At 43.7% G+C, this 21,129-nt stretch overlaps 1 protein-coding gene across 2 annotated transcripts; it reads right to left on the reverse strand.

The window, feature by feature from the left end:
- Nucleotides 1–14,039: 14,039 nt before the first annotated feature.
- On the reverse strand, nt 14,040–20,222 carry LOC143383396 (cytochrome P450 2A13-like). Of its 2 annotated transcripts, XM_076837886.2 has the most exons (9): nt 20,043–20,222; nt 19,624–19,786; nt 18,779–18,928; nt 18,407–18,567; nt 17,272–17,448; nt 16,145–16,286; nt 15,529–15,716; nt 14,772–14,913; nt 14,040–14,221 (listed from the first exon to the last, which is right to left on the reverse strand). In XM_076837886.2, exons 1-9 carry the CDS (start codon nt 20,220–20,222, stop codon nt 14,040–14,042), a joined length of 1,485 nt encoding a protein of 494 aa, XP_076694001.2. The 2 variants fall into 2 exon arrangements, with proteins under 2 accessions (XP_076694001.2, XP_076694002.2); XM_076837887.2 differs by lacking the exon at nt 19,624–19,786 and having other exon boundaries at nt 20,021–20,222.
- Between the last annotated feature and the right edge of the window lie 907 nt (nt 20,223–21,129).

Consider the following 21,129-nt stretch of genomic DNA (forward strand, 5'->3'; position numbering starts at 1 on the left):
ATATAGAAATAATAAAAAATAATTTTCACATGTATGTTAACCTTGCAGATCTCACTTATTAATTCTAGGAGGGTATGTTTGGGTAGATTCTTGGAGATTTTTTTGCATAGACCATTGTTTCATCTGCAAGTAGAGACAGTTTTATTTCTCCCCTTCTAACATGAGTGCCTTTCATTTTATTTTTCTCTTGATTTGATATGTTGGCTAGAATTTCCAGTAATACATTGAACAAAAGTGTTGAGAACAGATCTACTTGCTTGTTCCTAATTTTGCAGGGAAGTCACTCAATCTTTTACAATTAAATATAACATCAGCTGTAGGTTTTTATAGAGTCTTTATCAAGCTGAAAAAGTTGTCTTCTATGTATAATTTGCAGAGAATTTTTATTATGAATAGGGGTTGAATTTCACCAAATGATTTTCCTGCATATGTTTATTCAATCACATGACTTTTTCTCATTTCATCTGTTTACATGGTGAATTGTCTGGGCTTATTATTTTCAATGAATAGACTATTTTTAAAGTAGTTTTACTTACTTTATTGTAAGTAAGTTTTACTTACAATAAAAATTGAGCAGAAACTACGGAATCCTTCTTCTCAATTCTCTCTACTCTATTCCACTGAACTTCCTTCTATTTTCCTGGGATTCCCACTTTTTCCTTAATTGGCTCTAACTTCTGCATATGCTAGAAAACATTTGACCCTTAGTTTTCTGTTTCTGGCTTATTTCATTTTAGCATGATGTTCTCCATTTCATCCATTTACCAGCAAATTACATAATTTCATTCTTCTTCATGACAGAGTAAGACTCCATTGTGTATACATACCACATCTTTATCCATTCATCTGTTGACAAACACCTGAGCTGTTTCCATAACTGAATTCCAATCAACCACAGTGAACCTTTGTGAATTCCACTTAAACGTAATGGATAATATTTTTAGTGTGTTGTTGCATTTGGCTTCTAGTTTATTGTTGAAGATTTTTGTGTCTATTTTCATCAAGATTTTTGTATACTATTTTATATTCACCTATAGTTTCCTTTTTTGATGTGTCCTTATCTGGTTTGCTTCACAGTAATGCTGGCCTTACAGAATATGTTTGGAAGAATTCCTTCCTATCCTATTTTTGGGAGATAACTTAGGGGGAATTGATATTAGATTAAATGATTGACATTGGAATGGGCAAATATGTTTTGGAAAAACCCCCAAAGCACAAGGAACAGAAGCAAAAATGGAATTACATTAAACTAAAAGGCTTCTGCACAGCAAAAGAAACAATCATAGAATACAACCTACAGAAAGGGAGAAAGTATTTGCAAACTGTATATTGAACAAAGGGTTGATATTCAGAACATATAAGGAACTCTGAAAACTCAATAAAAAATAATAACATAATTAAAAACTGAATAATACATCTAAATAGACAATTCTTTAATTAATACTACAGATTTTAAAAATTATATATATTTTTGTATACTATTTTATACACACACACACAAATGACTAACAGGTACATGAAAAAAATGATTGACATAACTAATCAGCAGGAAAATGTAAATCAGAACTACAGTGAGATGTCATTTCACCCTAGTAAGATTGGCTATTATCAAAAAGACAACACAACAAGTCCCAGCAAGGATGTGGAGAAAAGTGTACCCCTGCACACCACTGGTGGGAATGTAAATTAGCACAGCCATTGGGGAAAACAGTATGTAGTTTCCTTAAAAAAATAAAACTATAACCATTATATGATTCAGGAATCCCACTAATGGGTATCTATCCAAATAAATGAAACCAGTATGTTGAAGAGACATCTGCATTCCTGTGTTTATTTAGCCCTATTCACAATATTCAAAAAGTGGGGAACACATAATTGTTGAGAGCCACAGTTGAAGGGGCCCCAGCAAACTTCCAGCTTCCAGCTGATTGGCTCCTCTGTGATGATGCTCATTGGGCTGTTTCCCCACCATTTCAGTCCACGGAGCTGCTCATTGGGGGACTCTTTTGGCTCCGCCCACAAGACCCAGCCAATCGGCCTCAAGAGCAGGAGGAGTGGGGTGGGGGTTGAGAGGCTTGTGGGAAGCCAATGGTGGCAGTTGGGCTCTGAGGGAATTCCTGAAGAGCTCATGTGGTGCCGAGTGTGTGTTCTAAAAATAAAGTTCGTTTCTGCTTGATAAGTGGCTCCTGAATTTTGCCCTGCCAGACTGCGGCATTTGGTGGCCCGCAAAAGGAACGACTGAGGGTAAGTGATAAGGTAAACTGCTCACCCCTGAGGGCAGGACGAGAGGATGAATTTTAAGCCATTTTAAGATTCTTCTTTCATTTTGTTTCGCTTTTGTTTTAAGTTGCCTGTCCCTGGAGATGTGTAGAATGGAAGAAAAACCACTCACATCTGAGGAAAAACTATTTGCGTCTGAGGAACAGATAGGGAGAAAGGACAGATGGACATTTCAGGAGGACAGAAAGGCTGATATAATGATTTTTTGTTCCATTCTGTTTCTTTTTTCTTTTTTCTTTCTTTTTTTTTTTTTTTTTTTTTTTGGTGTTATCTTGTTGGGTTGTATTATAGTAGAAATATGGGATCAGAAATTAGTAAAAAAAAAACAAACCGAAAGACTGTTAAGTAAATTGTTAGAGGAAAGAGGCATCTCAGTAAAATCAAGAACAGTCAGGGCATATGTTGATACAATACAAAAATGTAGCCCATGGCTTTTTAAGGAGGAGTTGTTAAATATATCACAATGTAACCATCATGGTGAAGATTTAAGGGAAAAGGAAAAGAAAAGCCCAGGAACTCTGCCAGTTGGCACATTGCCATTGTGGGCATTGGTATCTTGTTTGCTTAGTCCAAAGCCTTCAGTTCAGACAATGGTAGAGGAAGGAGAAGACATATTGATTCAAGTAAAAGAGAAGGTGTCTCAAATTAGTCAGACAGAGGAAGAAAGTTTAGAGCAGAAAAAGCCATCAGGGGAAAAGTTACATCAGGAGACTGCTACTAACACCTTTCTATCACCAGAGGGCGTAAGTGTCCAACCAACAGCTCCACCTCCATATGCTGGAAGGCTCCCAACCCCCATAGTTGATAGATGGGATCCTGAGACAGGACCTCAAATATTAGCATGCCCTGTATTTGAGCAGACAGGAGGGCAGTGAACTCACCATGCTTTAGATTTCAAAACAGTGAAGCAGCTAAAAGAGGTTGTAACAACCTATGGTCCTCAAGCACCCTTCACTGTAAGCATGGTCGAATCCATTACCAACTTGAACATGACGCCAGCAGATTGAACTGGTATGTGTAAAGCTGTGCTAAATGGAGGACAATACCTCTTATGGAAGGTTGCCAATGACGAATTTTGCAAGGAGACGGCTAGGCAAAATGCAGCAGCTGGTTATCCTCAGAGAAATTTGGATATGTTGTTAGGAAAGGGACCTTATGAGGATCAGCAGCAACAAATTGCATATGATCCTGCTATATACTCACAAAATTGCTGCAGATGCAGTTAGGGCATGGAGGACTTTACAAGGACATGGAGGTTTACAAGGACAATTATCTAAAGTAATACAAGGAGCTAACGTACCTTACAATGAATTTGTAGATAGGCTTATTCAAACAGCTACCAGAATTTTGGGGAATACAGAACAAGAAATGCCATTAATAAAACAACTGGCTTATGAGCAACCAAATCGTTGCTGCAGAGAGGTCATTAGACCATGGAAACATGAAGATTTAAACACATATATTAAATTATGTAGAGATATTAACGAATAAGGGCAAGATTTGGCAGCTGCAGTACAACAGGTTTTAGATGCCAAGCCAAAAACATGCTACAATTGTGAACAAACAGAACATTTTAAAATGAATTGCCCCATAGAGGAGGGTTTAACAAAACTAGGTATCAAAGGAATAGAATATCATGTATTTGCCCATGATGCCATAGAGGGAGACATTGGGCTAATGAATGCCGTTCTCAAACCACCATAGAGGGTACTCCGTTATCAAAAAACGAACAAGGACCAGGTGTCTATCCACGATATCATGGAGAAAGGCATCAGGCTCCATTGCCAAAAAATGGACAGGGGGGCCCAATGCTCCGGGGCCCAAGACCACAAATATACGGGGCACTGGAGGAACCTAGCAACCCCATCAGGGTAGTGCCCAGGACACATTGTCCATTAGATCCCTCACTAGACAAACCAGAGGAAGTGCTGGATTGGACATCTGTACCTCCGCCAGAATAGTACTAACTCCAGAGATGAGAGTTCAAATCATCCCCACAGGGGTAAAAGGACCTCTTCCCAAGGGAACAGTAGGCTTATTATTGGGACGCAGTTATTCTACTATAAAAGGACTTATGATAAGTCCTGGGGTAATTGATCCCGATTATGAAGGTGAAATAAAAATTATAGCCAGTTCTCCAAAGGGTATATCAGTAATTTCACCAGGAGATAGAATAGCACCAGCCTGCATGATAAATTTTCCAGCCGTACTGTACAAAGAGGTTCCAGGGGATTAGGCTCCACAGGTGTATATTGGGCTATGCTGTCTTTAAATTTAGATTCTCGCCCCATGCTAAAACTAAATATTCAAGGACATTCTAAATTTAATGGGCTACTTGATACAGGTGCAGACCTTAGCATCATATCTCATCAAGAATGGCCAAAACATTGGCCATTACAACAAGCCACTCAAACGCTTTGAGGCCTAGGAGTGGCAACTAATCCCCATAGAAGTGCAATGGTATTAGATTGGAAGGATCCTGAAGGATGTGAAGAAACAATACAGCCATATGTATTAAATCATCTTCCTATAAATTTATGGGGACGAGATGTCCTAGATCAATTAGGTTTGACATTAACAAATAACATCGATCCAAATGAGCCCACTATTAGGGCTAGACAAGGTTTTAAGAAAGAAAAAAGATTAGGAGAACAAGAACAAGGTATAGCAGCACCAATACAAATAGATCAAGGAATAGATAGACATGGATTGGGTTTTCAGAAGGGGTCACTGAGACAATCAAAATGACTTGGAAATCAGAAAGACCAGTATGGGTTCCTCAGTGACCCCTGACTAAAGAAAAGATACAAGCAGCCCATGACCTGATCAAACAACAATTAGCTGAGGGACATATACAACCTTCCATATCTCCCTATAATACTCCCATTTTTGTCATTAAAAAGAAATCTGGTAAGGATTATTGCAAGATTTAAGAGCCATTAATAATGAGATGGTTATTATGGGACCTGCTCAATCAGGGATTCCCCAATTGTCTGCTTTGCCAAAAATCTGGTATGTTTTAGTTATAAATATTAAAGATTTTTTTTTTCAATTCCAATTCATCCTGAGGATAGTCCACGTTTTGCATTTACTATCCCTGCACTGAATCATGAAGGTCCTGATCAGAGATATGAATGGAAAGTACTCCCTCAAGGGATGGCTAACAGCCCAACTATGTGTCAAATTTATGTTAACAAACTAATCGAGCCACTTAAAAATCAAAATCCTGAACTACAAATATTTCACCATATGGATGATGTATTATTAGCACACAAAGATAAAAACACATTTGTAGAATGTTATGCCACACTTACAAACTTATTAAAAATTATAATCTAGAGATAGCAATAGAGAAAGTACAATTAAATTTTCTAATTAATTATTTAGGAGTTCTATTATCCTCCACCATGGTCCGTCCACCAAAAATTCAAATACGAGTAGATCAACTCAAATCACTCATCGACTTTCAAAAGTTATTAGGAGACATAAATTAGATAAGGCCTTATCTAGGCAAACCAACGGGAGAGTTGGGACCTTTACTTGATATCCTAAAAGGTCCATCAGATCCAAATTCACCCCGAATGTTAACGCCTGAAGCAAGAAAGGCATTAAAAATCATTGAAACATATATGGAAAATATGCATTTGGATAGAATTGATATAAGTTTGCCTTTATTATTTATTGTACTACCAACAAAAAATATTCCTACAGGAGTATTTTGGCAAGAAGGTCCATTATTGTGGATACATTTATCTTATTCTCCTAACACTATTCTTACTAGGTATCCTGAGGCTGTAGGACAATTAATACTCAAAGGAATAAAAGCAGCAAAGGGAGTGTTTGGAATTTCTCCCAATAAAATTATTACTCCATATACTATGGATCAAATTGATAACTTAGCTAATGAGTTAAATACTTGGGCAATAATCATGTGCAAATCTAATGTTTCATTTGATAACCACTTACCATCTAATCCTTTATTGTCTTTTTGGTCCTCACATCCTGTAATTTTTCCAAAAGTTACAAGAAAAACACCTATTATGAATGCTCCAAATATATTCACTGATGGGTCAAATAATGGTACAGCCTTAATAGTTACCCCTGATCAAACTTTTACATTTTTAGTACCCAAACAATCAGCTCAAAAGGTATAGCTTAATGCAGTATTACAAGCTTTTGTGATGTTTAAAGATTCTGTATTAAATTTATTTTCCGATAGTCAGTATATAGTTAATGCTATAGTATCTCTTGAAGATGCTGGTAGGATTTCCCCTTCCTCTACTGTTTTCTCTTTGTTTTCCACTATACAAAGTCTAATCTGGGACAGAAAAGATCCATTCTTTATAGGTCATATCAGGGCACATACAGGATTGCCTGGAGCCCTTAGTTTGGACAATGGTTTAGCAAATAAAACTACACATGACATACATATTTTCTCTACACTAGAAGAAGCTACAAATTTTCATAAAAAGTTCCATGTCAATGCTAATACTTTACAAAAGCATTTTAAAATAACTAAGGGACAAGCTAGATAAATAATAAAACAATGTCAAAATTGTGTGACCTTTTTACCACAAGTTAATCTTGGAGTCAATCCTAGAGGACTGATACTTAACCATATTTGGCAGATGGACATCACACACTTGCCAGAATTTGGCAAATTAAAATATTTTCATGTTACAGTTGATACTTCTTCCGGATTTTTGATGGGCCCCCTTCATGCCGGAGAAAAAACTAAAGATATTATAGCTCATTGCTTACAAAATTTTACCCCTGGTTATACTTCTACCTCTTTTAAACAATTTTGCTCATCATTTGGTATTACTCATATAACAGGAATCCCATACAATCCACAGGGACAAGGCATAGTTGAAAGAGCTCATCAAACTATTAAAATGTACTTATTAAATCAAAAAGAGGGAATTGGGAAGGGGTATATATTCCCCAAAGATAAACTTAAAATAACCCTTTTTTACTCTAAACTTTGAAAATTTGGATTCATAAGGGCTTAGTGCTGCGGAGAGGCATATGTGTCCAAAAAATGTACATAAGCCCAAGGATATTCTAACAGGACAATGGAAAGTCCTGACCCAGTAATTGTCTGGAGTCGGGGGTCTGTTTGTGTGTTTCCACAGGGAGAACAGCAGCCGATTTGGATTCAAGAGAGATTAACTAAAGTGATTTCTACAGACCAAAAAGAAGATGATTTGGCTCAAATCCATTTCAGCTGATATCCAGAACTCCAGTTGGGCTATCCTTACATCTGCGACAGAACCAGGATTCAATATCTATTTTATTATTGCCCTTTCCCACATCATTAAGTTTTTTGAGCTCATACAGACCTAGGTTAATGTTTTGCTGATCAGTTCTATTTTTTGACTATAGAGTTTTTAAACATTGTAATGGAAATTTCACCTGGAAAAAGTTATAAGGCCCTTTCTATTATGTTATGTGTTGTATGTATTATATTATGTGTGCACATTTGTGTTTTGTGTTGTATGTTTGTATGTACATATATCCGTAAATCATATATGATGAGCGCTCATGAAAAAATGGATCCAAATATTTTTTTTATTCACGTGATTTAAATGGTTTAATTTAAATTGGGTAAACAGCTGTTGATGATTGTTTTAATATGTGAACAAAAAAGGAGGTTAACAGATCTGTTTGTTTACTTTCACCTTTCCTTTTCATTATATTTAATAATTTTGTTCAGAATAGTGTAAATTGTTCAGAAAATTGTTTTCTTTTAGTGCCTACTGGAATGTTACATAATTTTTTCTTTAACCATTATTGCCAGAATTCCTATCTTCATCCCAGTGCCGGTAAAGACAAAGATAAAACCAATCTACAGCTTCTGCAATATCTATCACTGAACTGCTTGCAGAACTTGTATCACTTGTATGCATTGTGAACTATCTGTTGGTGCAGCGACTTGTGGTAGTGTTGGGGTATTTTTGCTGATGGTGTCATGGATGGTACAATTTTTCCACAAGGAGCCATCAATTGGCTTGGTGTATCCTCCTCCATTCTGCTTGTGATGGTTGTTCAGCTAAAATTTGGGGGCCAACAGAGGTGAGGCAAAGAACCTCACCCCCCCACTGGTGTATAGGCCTATCCACAAGTATGGCTGTATGCTGGACCAGTAGTCAGTGACAGCTAAGATCCAATTGCAATGGTACCAACCTAAGACAGGAGGCTGATGCCTTGAGGTCAGCTCATCTGATGACAGGTAAGGAACATATGTAGTATTGGACAACCTAAGGCAGGCACAGTCCCTAAGCCACATGCTTGTTGTTTAAACAGAGAGGAGGAGATGTTGAGAGCCACAACCGAAGGGGCCCCAGCAAACTTCCAGCTGCCAGCTGATTGGCTCCTCTGAGGTGATGCTCATTGGGCTGTTTCCCCGCCCTTTCAGACCACAGAGCTACTCATTGGGGGACTCTTTTGGCTCCGCCCACGTGACCCAGCCAATCGGCCTCAAGAGCAGGAGGAGTGGGGGAGTTGAGAGGCTTGTGGGAAGCCAGTGGTGGCAGTTGGGCTCTGAGGGAATCCCTGAAGAGCTCGTGTGGTGCAGCGTGTGTTCTAAAAATAAAGTTCATTTCTGCTTGATAAGTGGCTTGTGAATTGTGCCCAGCCAGACTGCGGCACCTAATGTCCACAAACCAATGGATAGGTAAAGAAAATATAGTACATATACATAACGGAGAACTGTCAGCTACAGAAATCAATGATATCCTGTCATTTGTGACAACATGTGGTGAACTGGAGATTGCTGAGTGAAATAATCCAGACACAGAAAGATGAGAATTATATGATCCTACTCATGTGTGGAATCTACAAAACTTATCTCATCAAACTTCAGAATACAATGGTGGTTCCCAGAGGCTGGGGCAACTTGAGGTGAGAACTGGAGAAAGTTTGATCAGTGGTTACTGAGTTACAGCTAGATAAAAGCAAGAAGTTCTGCCATGCTATTGTACAGTAGGGTGACTATAGATAGCAATAATATATACAGTCCCTTTCAAAATGCTAGAAGAAAGGATTCTGAAAATTTTTACCTTGATGAAATGATGTTTGAGGAGATAAATGATTAACCTGATTTATACATTGTACAATGTACCCAAACATTACATGGTACACCATTAATATTTGTAATATTCATGTTTTGATAAATGTTACAAATAAATTTTATAAAGAGCATGTTGCTAGATCACATGGTTGGCATATGCTTGACTTTTAAGAAAATGCCAATCTATCTTCCAAAGTGACTGTACCATTTTTGCATTCTTACTGGTGATGAAGGAGAGTTCCTGGAGCTTCATCTCCTTGCCAGAATTTAAAATTGTCAGAGTTTCAAATGAAGCCCTTCTAATAGGTACATAGTGGTATCTTATCTACCATGGTGTCTCATTGTGTGTTTTTGTTTCCCTGTGGTACTGGGATTGAACCCTGGGCCTTGTGCATGTGAGACAAGCTCTCTACCAACTAAGCTATAGCCCCAGCCCCCATTGTGGTTTTAGTTTGTGGTTCCCTCATGACACAAGATGTTGGGCTTCTTTTCATCTGCTCATTTGCTATGCATGCATTCTCTCTGGTGCGATGTCAATTTACAACTTTTCCCCATTTTTTTTTCTATTTGTAATTGTGTTGTTTTATTCCTTTCCGTCAAATTATAGAAGTTCTTGTATTATTCAGATATAGTGTTGAAAGTATGCTTTCCAAATATTTTCTTTCAGTCTTTAGCTTGTAAGTTTTTAAATTTAAGTAAATTGAACATATTTATTGTTTCTTTCATGGATTGTGCATTTGCTATTCTAAGACTTCATCACCAAAGCCAGGTCACCTGGATTTTCTAAACATTTCACAGTTTTCACCTCGTATTTAGGTCTAGGTATGCTTAGAGTTAATTTTTGTGAAGGCCGTAAGCTCTAGGTCTAGATTCACTTTTTCAAGGTGGATGTTCAGTTATTCCAGCATTTTTTTCTTGGAAATACTATGCATGTCCACAGGCCTGCCAGAGTCGTGGAAGCTGCCCAAAGTGGAACATCATGGGTTTCAGTGAGGGATGATGGGAAGCTACATCCCAGCCTCTGACCTCGTTTCCTTGGGAAACGTTCTCCTGAAAGCTGATTCCTCCCCCAGGGTTCCTCTGGGTCTGGAGTTGTCTCTATCTCTTCTCTGAAAGCTCAAGAGAGGCACATCAGAATTTCCCTGTCCTGTACCACTTTCTGTCCTTCATATGTCCTATCTGTGTGACTTTAGGCAGGTTCTTAAACTTCCTATGAGCCTGTGAACTCATCCTTAACATGGCGTCATCGAATTGCCTGACAGGCTGGTTTATAGGATTGAATGTGCTCCTGCATAGGGACGTTATGGGGGTGAAATGTGTGCTCCCAAAACGTTCAAGTCCTAATCCTCAGGACCCCTGCTATGTGACCTTATTTAAGCATAGGGTCATGGAAGATGTGGTGAAGATGAGGCCACTCTGGAGTAGGGTGGATTCCTAATCCATGTGACTGGTGTCCTTATAACAAGGTGGCCAGACAGGGAGAATGCTATGTGCCAACAATGGCAGGGATGGCAGTCATGCAGCTAGAAGCCCAGGAACGTCAGATTTCCAGCAAGCCTAGAAGCTAGGAAGAGGCGCAGAAAAATTCCCTTTTGTGTTTCAAATGGCATGACCCTGGCAACACCTTGATCTTGACCTCCTAGCTTTCAGAACTGTGAGACAATACATTTCTGTGTTTGAAGCCACCCATTCTGTGTTATTTTGCCTTGGTAGCCCTGGAAAATTAATACAAGGGGCTAAGCACAGGCTCTGGCACAACCTAGGCTGTTGTCACCATGGCAAGAACAGGTGTGTGTGTGTGTGTGTATGTGTGTGTGTGTGTGTGTGTGTACGTGCATGTGTGTGGCTTTACTCTTGGAACTCTGGGTTTGACGGAAAGATTGGTGGAAATAAAGGTACTCACAAAACATCACCCCATCTCATCCATCTATCCCTACAACCATTTAGGGTTTCAAGCTCTCCAGAACTGGGCTATCTGTCAACCTTCACATCACTACTGTGAGGAAGGAGAGATGAGAAAGTGCCCCAAGAAGTTGGCAGCAAAGCCTGGCCCAGATCCAGGGGTCATGCTCCCATCTCAGTCTCAGCACAGCTGGGGAGTTGGCCATTCCAGAGCCCCACAGCTGAAGGCATCCTGTTTGAACAAGTGAAAATGGCTGCTGGTGGCACCTGTGGAAATGCCCTGATGAACTCCTGGTTTTGGTTTTGGTTTTCTTACCAGGCATAAGTTTGAGGGTTATGAGAATTAGCACTTGGTCTTTTTCTCTCCTCTCCCCTCTTACAGGGTAAAGACCTACCCAGCACTCTGTCTTCCACCAGAGGTGTGTCTCATTGGCAGAACCCACAAATGGCACCAGCCTCTCATTCCTCTCCTCTTTCTCAATAGGAACATTCAGCTTGGAGGACAGACATTTGCTCCCACTGAGGTGCTTAGAATACATTTCCCAAAAATTGTGTGGGGCAAGTTCTATGAAAATTGTGAGCACCAAGAGTTCCAAGCCTCAGTGATCTGAAGATTCTGAGGGGAAATTTCTGGGTAGTTGTCATTCCAAGGTTCTGAATTTTAGACACCACAGTTATAGGATGTGACAGTTTTGTCACTACACAATTCTAAGATTCCCCAGGCTGGATTTGTGGCTCCATGGGAGAGCATTTCCCTAGCACATGTGAGGCCCTGGTTCGATTCTCAGCACTGCATAAAAATAAATAAAATAAAGGTCTATTGACAACTAAAAAAATATTTAAAAAGAAAAAAAAAGACTTTAAAAAAAGAATTCCCTGAGTCAAGTATTTTAGAAGCTCTTTAAGGAGATATGCAAATGAGAGGATGTGGCTTAATGCTGATGCTGGGTTGTTGACCAGCATGTTGGTAACAACAGAGGGGTGTGAGTCTTTGGGTCCATTCTCACTCCCACTCCAGTGAACAGGAAGAGACCATTTATAGAACCCAGGTTGTAAGACATAGATAACAGCAATCGAGAAACATGGGAATCACTTCCTGTTTGGAAACTTGCAAAGGCCAGGGGAACAGATTTCTCTTTGGTGGATCTCAATCTTCATTTGTTAAGAGGAGGTGTGTGTGTGTGTGTGTGTGTGTGTGTGTGTGTGTGTGTGACATTTAAGAAATGTGGAGATCCTGATGTATACAAACGCTCAGATTATGTACACTGCTCAAGGATCCTCCTTGTTAGGAGATTTGCATTACCTCATCTGACAGCAGGAAGCAGGTGATTCTGAAAATGACTCCTCCGAGCACCTCACCTAAGAAACCCATGGCAGAATATGTAATCATATCCTTGTGTCAGGGAACAGACACATGTGAATGGAGGGAACACGAGGTTGAGAGAATAATTCCACCAAATCGGCCTGTTGTGCTGACCCCCATGTGCTTTCTTTTCCAAAAAGAAATTTACCTGCATCCCTGCCTGCTAAAGTAAACAGGTTATGTTGCATTTCTAGAAAACTGTCTGCTAACTGTGGGAGAAATGCAGGCCCAAAATATTGTTGACAAGAGGAATTCAAGTTACCCTTTAAGGCGAAGATTTTGTGACCAGCTCCTGAAACTCTGGGGAATAAAGATAGTTCCTCCTAACCATAAAATCTGTAAGAATGTATGGCAGAGTCCAGTTAGAAGTGATCGGCAGGGCAAAGGTGACATAGAGTTGCCATGGCAGTGGGGACTTGAAAGTCTGATGTTATCTTGCTGTCAGTCAAAAGTCAAGGCATGAACCTGGGCCGAACTCTCTAGAAACTTCTTAGGAATCACACAAAATACTGGAATGCAGAAGAGGCAAGTTGTCCCTCTCCTCTCTGAGAGGAGCCACTCTCTTCCTTGAGAGTGTCCCCTTTCCCTTTACCTGTCCCTTCAATAAACTCCTTCGTGTTACTCTGAGCAACATATCTGAAATCTTTCAGGTTTGATCACAAGAATTGGGTTTGAAGGGGGTTCTTCACAAGGACTTGGTTTCTTGAAAGTCCCCGGCTCTGTAACATTTACACATCTGTGCATGAACACACACCTGCTCATGGCTGTACACAAATCCAAAATTCTGGCCTTCCCTGGAAGACTTCATCTCCCTCACACACATCATTGAGAGGCCTGATTCTGGTTCCCCAGATAGACTCTGAGTCCGCCACACTGGCCTTCTCTGACAGACACACAGATGATGACCGCTGGTTTTCAAGTTCTGCATAATTAGGCGGGAGTGTAGATAAATATGTTGTTTTATTCAGGGAAGTGATAATATTTTAAAATCTCCTCCAAAGACTGGGCACAGATGTTGAAGCATTTGCTAGGCACTTCTGTTCTGTGTTCTGTGTTCACATAGTGACTTAAACTTTCTAAGCCTCAGCCGTGTCACCTTAAAAATGGGCATGAACTCTGTTCCCTTTCACATGGGCTTTTGAGTATTAAGCTGGGAGATCGTTAGATGCTTTTAACACTGAGCTGACAAAGAATGCTTGCTCAAAATAACAGCTGTTATTATTACTATTACTATTACTATTACCATTTCGACTGCTACTACCACCACCGCATAGTGTAAGGTCTCCCTGCTCTCGGGGCCCAATGTCCAGCAAAGGCAGTCTGTTGGTCTGTTCTGACTCTTCCCCCTCTTCTATCCAACTTGCCTCTTACTTCCACTCTCCCTTCCCCTTAACCCCGCCTCCCCCTTGGCTTGGCCCCAGCTCAGCGGGCCTGGAAGCTCATGGTGTAGGTCCTCGGGATGGTGGCAAAACCCACATGTTTAGGAGACACGTCTATGTCCTGGGGCGCCTGTGGGGACTTGAGGCAGAAGTTCTGCAAGATGGTGGTGAGGAAGAGAAAGAGCTCCATTCTGGCCAGGCCTTCTCCAAAACAGTACCGCTTTCCTGAAGAGGAGAGGAAGGAGGGGCCAAGGTGAAGCCAGCTCCCTGCAGCCTCACCAAGTCCCAGATCCCTGCTGCATTCTCCCAGGGAGTAGGGGCTGCAGCACTGTGACCCGAGAGACCTTCAGGAAGGGCTCTAATCCTCTCTGAGCCTCCATTTCCCTGGCACATGAGGTGGGGTGATCCATGCCAGCCTGTAGCACTGGGAAGTTTAAGTGCCCCTTCCCCCCAAATACATTCTCAAATATGGCTGTATGCTCTCATCTTCTAAGAATATGAAGATGTTGTTGTGTGTCCTTAAAAGGATTTCTGACTCACTCTGATCCTTCATCATCCCCATCTCTAAATGAGATTTGATCATCCCTTCCCTTTTTCCTGGGTGCAGATATATAGGTCCTGGTTACAGGAGTTGCAGCTGGTAGGCTCCAGGGTAGATTTCAAGAGGGACTTTAGAGCTGGAGAAAGATGCTAGGCTACACTTAGAGAGGAAAGCTGGGATGAGCTTCCCCTGGTGGTGTGAGCCGTGGCCTGGCATCAGGCGATGGTCTCTTACCAATGGAAAAAGGCACAAATGCATCACTCTTCTTAAACTGCCCTTTGTCATCCAGGAAGTGCTGGGGGTTGAAATCTTCAGGGTTGGAGAAGAACTTGGTGTCTCTCAGCACCGAGCCCAGCATAGGGAATACTTCTGTGCCCTGAAGAAGGGGGGAGGAGGGGTGGATAAGATGGGTTAGAAGAAGAGAGCGTTGAAAGTTCACAGGCACCAAAAAGAGAGTTAGGGTACCCCACCGGAAGAGAAATGGGAGGCGTGGGAACAGGGCTCTTCTGAGAGAGAAGCTTTGGGGGGGTATGAAGTTAATGCCTGTGAGACAGGAAGTATCGGGGAGTAGGGGGTTCACCCTCTGAAGCAGTAAAGTTAAGGGACACAGGGTCTTTGACTCCTGGGACAGGATGTTGCCGGATGTGGGTTCATCTTTCTCAAGGCTGGAGGTTGGGGGAATTGGGGGAAATATGGGATTTGTGTCCCTCAAGGCAAGATGTGTGGGGGACATGAGGTTGCTGTCCTGAAGGCAGGAGGTCTAGGGAAATGAGATTTGTGTCTTCTGAGACAGCGAAGTTGGGAGACATAGGGTTGATTCTCCTGAGACAGAAAGGCTGGGGCTACTCAGGACACAGGAGTCTCTGAATGGCAAGATGCAAGGCACACAGCAGTTGCATGATTCTTTGATGGAGGGTGTGGGATAGGGACTGGAAATCTATTGATGGGGATGGGGTGCTAGGGTCCCAGGGAGTGGCTCAGAGGTCAGCACCTTGGGGAGGAAAAAGCCCCGAAATTTGGTGTCCTTGATGACCCTGCGAGACAGGCCCATGGGAATAATGTCTCCAAATCTTTGGATCTCATGGATCACGGCCTCTGTGTAGGGCATCTTGGCGCGGTCCTCAAACTTGGGCTGCCGGTTCCTGCCAATCACCCGGTCAATCTCCTCATGGAGTTTGGCTGAGGGAAAAGGAAGACAGTATTTAGGTACCTAGTGGCTGGGAACAGGCACGACAATCCAAACACGTAAACCTGGGTGAATGGCAAGCACCTACGTACGACACCCCCGTAGACCATTCAGAACAACCAATGGCCACACACATTGTGGCAGCAGGGTCTTGTTAACTTGATCGTACCAGATGGGAACCGCCAGTCAGGTGCCCTAGGGAGTGCCTGGGAGCGGGCAGTGGGACTTAGCAGGCTTAGCAGAGGAGCAATTTGCTAACTGGTTCACACACTTCCGATATTTTCATGCTACTTGGCTGATGCCTACCCACTGAATATCCCCCGCCCCTGACCAAGGACCTGAGAGAGGTGGAGTCAGTGGAGCTGGCTCAGAGGAGTTCGAAGGGTCTACGGCCTCCACTCCCCTGTCCCTGCAGCCTTACCCTCCACCTCTGGGTGCTTCATGAGCATCAGGAAGCCATAGCGCACGGTCGTGCTGATGGTCTCAGTACCAGCAAAGAAGAGGTTCACCGTGGTCATCACCAGGTTCTCCATGAAGAACTCTGTTTTGGGGTTATTTTTCTCCTGAAAGGAGAGAGTCCTTCAGGCCAAGTCCCAAAGTCTTCCCTTGGGGCCCTTCTGAGGTTTTACCTTGGACCATCTCTCTTAGGTTCAGACCTAAGGTGAGAGGAGGGGGCCTAGATTTGCCGGGCTCTGCCCAGGTTTCAGGCTTTTGAGTAAAATTCTGGCTTCGTCCAAAATGCTCTTCTCATGTGCTTTGCCCTGACGACTATCTATTCTTTAGTGACAAGGCCAGTTGTCACTTTTTCAATTATAGGGCATTTAGAAAGACAAGGGTGGAGAGAGACTGAGAAAGATGGGCAGAGATGTCAAGATGCAGTGATTCGGGAGCATTAGAGATAGTTTTTCTGAAACAAAGAATTTTAAGGCAGCAGCGTCTGTTCCCCCAAACATCGTGAAGTCTTTGGAGGATCTCCTGCCTAATCCTTTGAACATCAGACTCTATAAATCCCTATCTCCTTGCCGCACAGAAAAGAGAATGACATGCAGTTGGAGGTGAGATCTTTCAATGTCACATAGTAAAGCCAGGTCACTGTCCACATGAGTGTGACTGATGACCAGGGTATAAAACATCAGACAGTTGGTTGGCTGAAAGCACCAGCCACAGTGTCAGAGAGACACTGTTTTGAGCTAGGGTCCACTGTTTTCTTGCTATGTGACCTTAGGCAAGTTACTTATACTCTCTGGGCCGCAGTCTCTTCACTTGTAAAATTGGGGTCATAATAAAATATTGTTCAGGAGCTGGTGTAGATGCTAAGTAAGCACTTAAAATAGTGCCTGGCTCATGGCAGCACTGTAGAGGTAGTTGTATGCACACGTTCCTCTGTGCTTACAAGGGCTTGGCAGATGGAATAGTGGTGTTTAATTGTGATTGGACCATGAGGATTATGCAAAGGGAGGCTAATTTGGGCCTCTGTTCTTCCGCCCTCCCTGGCCTTATTTCCTGCTGCCTGGCTTTGGACCTCCCCACCCTGGGTGCTGACTGCACCTCCTTCATGCGGATGAGAAAGGAGTCGATGAAGTCCCGCGGGGAGTTGGGGTCCAGAGTGCGCTGGTTCTGCTCCACCTTCCTGGCCACGAAGTCCTCAAGGCCCTGCAGCTCCTTAAAGGCCTGTTGCTGAGGTCCTGGCAGGTGCTTCATCACCGAGTAGAACATCTCATAGAGCTGGCGGTTGCGGAAAGAGAAAGCAAAGACCAGACAGCTGTCAGTGCGCAGCACCCAGTGGGAGTAGGACCTGTCTCCATGTGAGAAAGGCACGGGTTCAGGGCAGCTATCCAGGTGTTCAGTATTTGGGTGGGGCTGGAAGGCAGCATAAAGTGTTCCTGTGGGTTAAGTAGGAGGGCAACTGTCTAAGAATTTAGGGGAGATGATTGGAACATACATGTAGGTTGCAGATATTCAGGTGAGATTGGGTTGGGAGACATTTTTGTTGAGATTTTCAGGTGGAACTTTATGGGGGGCATCTATTATGTGTTTGGGCATTCAGGCAACCTCAGCTGGAGACATCTGTGCATATACTTACTGGAGTGGGAGCTTCTAACCAGGTGTTCAGACATTAAAGTAATGCTGGTATTCAGGTGGCAAAGTGAGGGGGTTGACTGTTCCCCTGTTTAGGTATCCAATGGGCTGCACAGAGGGACCCCTTTAGGTGTGTGAGTGAGTTGTGTTGGAGGATGCTTATTTGGGTGTTTAGGGAACATTCAGTGCCAAATATTTTGGTGGCCTGGATTTTGCAGCACCAGGTATTCAGGCACCCAGGAGGAAACTGAAGTGGTCATTTATCCAGGTATTAAAATATTCAGAAAGGTTGGGTAGTGAGGTTCTGCTAGAGATGAAGGCAAATTGGGCTGGGAATATCTCAGCTGATTGAAGCCATTTGTGTTTCCTGCAGGCTGTGTTTGGGGACATCTGTTGAGGTATACAGGTATTCTTGGAGACCATATATTGGACACTTGTCACTTGTCCTGGATTTTAATGCCGCTGTTCAGTTATCCAGTATTGGGGGCTGGTTTTTATCAATGGAGGGGGATGGCAGTTTGGGACACAGGTTGCCCTGTGGGGGTGGGGGTGTGGCAGTTGGCCACTGTGGTGGCAGGGGTGGTGCCAAGCTGGAACAAGTTACCTGCCCGGTGGAGGTAGCTGAGAACTGGAAGCTTCCCTGAATCATGCGCAACAGTGACAGGAACTCTTTGTCCTCATAGTCAAAGCGGTCGCCAAAGACAATGGAGCTAATGACATTGGAGACTGCTCGGCTCATGTAGAAAGTCGGATCTATGAAGGCGCCTGGGGGTGGGGAGAAGGTGGGAGTGAAAGACCCGGATTGGAATAGAGCCAAGGGGGCTGTCTTGGGCCAGTCCCAGAATCTGAGCCAAGGACATTCCCAGCCCCATGCCACAGACTGCGGCCACACACACCCTTTCCTGAACTAAGACCCCATCCCGCGACACAACGAGGGGGATTTCCTTTTCCTTCTGCTCCAGGGCTCCTGGCTCACCCCCGGTGTCCCGGAATGCCTGGATGAGGAAGCCCGCCTCCTCCTGGATGCGCTCCTCAATCCCGCGCTTGCCCACTCCGAAGTCCCGCAGGGTGGTGATGGAGAAGCGCCTCAGCTGCTTGGCGCGCTCCCCGTTGCTGAACACCACACCTAGAGGTGAGTGCAGTGGCGGGAGGAAGTCACCGACAAGGGAGGGGGCCAGCGGGCCACAGAGCACCCCTAAGAATGTGCCCTAAAGGTAGCTGGTTGCACAGAGAGGCAGGGAGCAGGGGACCATAGGCGCGGAGCTGGAGCGCTGCACAAAAAGACAGGCACTGATCCAAACTTGGAAGGAGAAAAATCTGGAGAAAAGAAAAGTGGATAAGACAGATGCAGAAATTGGGGATACAGAGACACGAGGGACAGAGGGACAGAGTGAGACTGCGGAAATATAAAGTGTGAAGGCTTCCCAATTGGAAGAGACAAAACACAGGGAGAGAAGAGAAGAGGTCTGGAGAGAGGAGCGACTCTCAGCAGAGGGTGGAGATGGGGATTTTGAAGAGTCACTGTGAGTTGTGACTGATGAAGAAGAAGGGGGGAGGGAAGGAGAGAAAGAGTCATGGGGAGCACAGACACTGAGGTGACAAAATCGAGGAGCCAAGAGATGGACCCATCCAGGGAAAGAAGAGATCAGGGCGACAGGTAGAGAGAAGCTGGGACAGACTGGGACATGGGAGGTTTCAGACAGGCCAGAGTCCAACACAGGGAGAGGCAACAGTGAACAGGGACGCAGAGAAGACCAGAGGCTCTGCACAACCTCAAGGGCAGCTGGGGAAACTGAGGCCACCAGGTGCTGTCCCACTTACCGTAGCCTTTGAAGAGCCAGTCAAAGGTGGCATTCTCCCCTCGCCCGCTGAACTCCTCAGCCTGATCCACCAGGGCCTCCTTCACTGCATCGTAGCCACACAGCACCACGACCCGGCGAGTCCCCAGGTGGACGGTGAACACAGGGCCATAGCGCTTGCTCAGCTGATGGGGGACGATGGGAGTGGTGAGAGGGCTGGGTCCCTCCGTGTCAGAGATTGGGGTGTCTTTTCCCCAGTGTCTGACACTCAGAGGATCTCAAGGTCTGTCTTTCCTGGCTAGGTCCTGGCTTCCCCACACTCAGAATTCTCCTGTCCTAGGACTCCAGCTCCTCAGGTTCAATCCTCTGCCACAAAGCCCTGATGAAACTGGCAAGTCCCTGTGCCCACCCCATTTCACCCATCTCCCTGGAAGGTGGCACCTTCATGAGGCAGTTGTACATCTGCTCCGTGTCCAGCTGCAGGTAGTTCCCGATGAAGGGCAGTGGAGTGGGTCCGGGAGGCAGCTTCCCCCCGAGCTTCCTCTGTCTCCAGACAGACATCAACACCATGACACTCAGGCAGGCCAGCAAAGCCACCAGCAGCAGCCCTGAGGCCAGCATGGTGCCAGAGAGGAGGACAAACAGGTAGTGAAGGCTGGGATGGTCTGCCTTTATACTGCTGAGATCGAAGTCTGGCCTTTGGTCCCGATTACATAATTGTATCTTGTCTCCTTCCAACTGCACCCTCCACCCGGTACATAGCTAATTTGGAACACAGCCAGCAAGCAAGGAGGAGGGGGCAGATTAGCAGGGTAGACTTCTGGACTGGATTTGTGACACCTGAGGAGGAAGCACCCCAGGACTAAGGATTGCAGAGGTGTGGGGATATTTGCATACCAGAGCTTCTGAGCTTCAGGTGTGGGGTTGCAGAGTTACAGGGTCCTATAGGTGCAAATTTCAAGGTCTCAGAAGGAAAGGATCCCAAGGTCTGGATTTCACTGGAATAAGACAAGATGTGTGGCTGTGGATTTGGGGGTATTTTGGTGAGGAGGGACATAGATTTAAGAGTTCTAGATGTGCATGGCTTGGGGTGAGAAGGCCCCAGAGCTTGGAGTGGAGTTCCAGAGAGGGAATTCCCACAGGATTCTGGAGTGAGCACTTGAGCCCAGCTGTTGACCTGACGGCTGTGTGTGTGTGTGTGTGTGTGTGTGTGTGTGTGTTATTGGTTCTTTCTAGTTATACATAACACTAAGATTCATTTTACATAGTTATAAAAACATGGAATATAATATGCTCTAATTCAGTCCCCAATCCTTCCTCTTTCCCTCCATTCCCCTGTCCACCTGTTCCCTTCCCTTTACTCTACTAATCTTTCTGTATTTACTTATAGATTTTTTAATTTGTGTCTTATGAATGTACATGATGGTGAGATTCACTGTGGTATATTCATGTATGTACATAATAACTAGGAATGGAACCACCATATGACCTCGTTATCCCACTCCAAAAAAATTTAATATCACCATAC

Source organism: Callospermophilus lateralis, chromosome 18 (genome assembly GCF_048772815.1).
Source record: "Callospermophilus lateralis isolate mCalLat2 chromosome 18, mCalLat2.hap1, whole genome shotgun sequence".
Classification (NCBI taxonomy): domain Eukaryota; kingdom Metazoa; phylum Chordata; class Mammalia; order Rodentia; family Sciuridae; genus Callospermophilus; species Callospermophilus lateralis.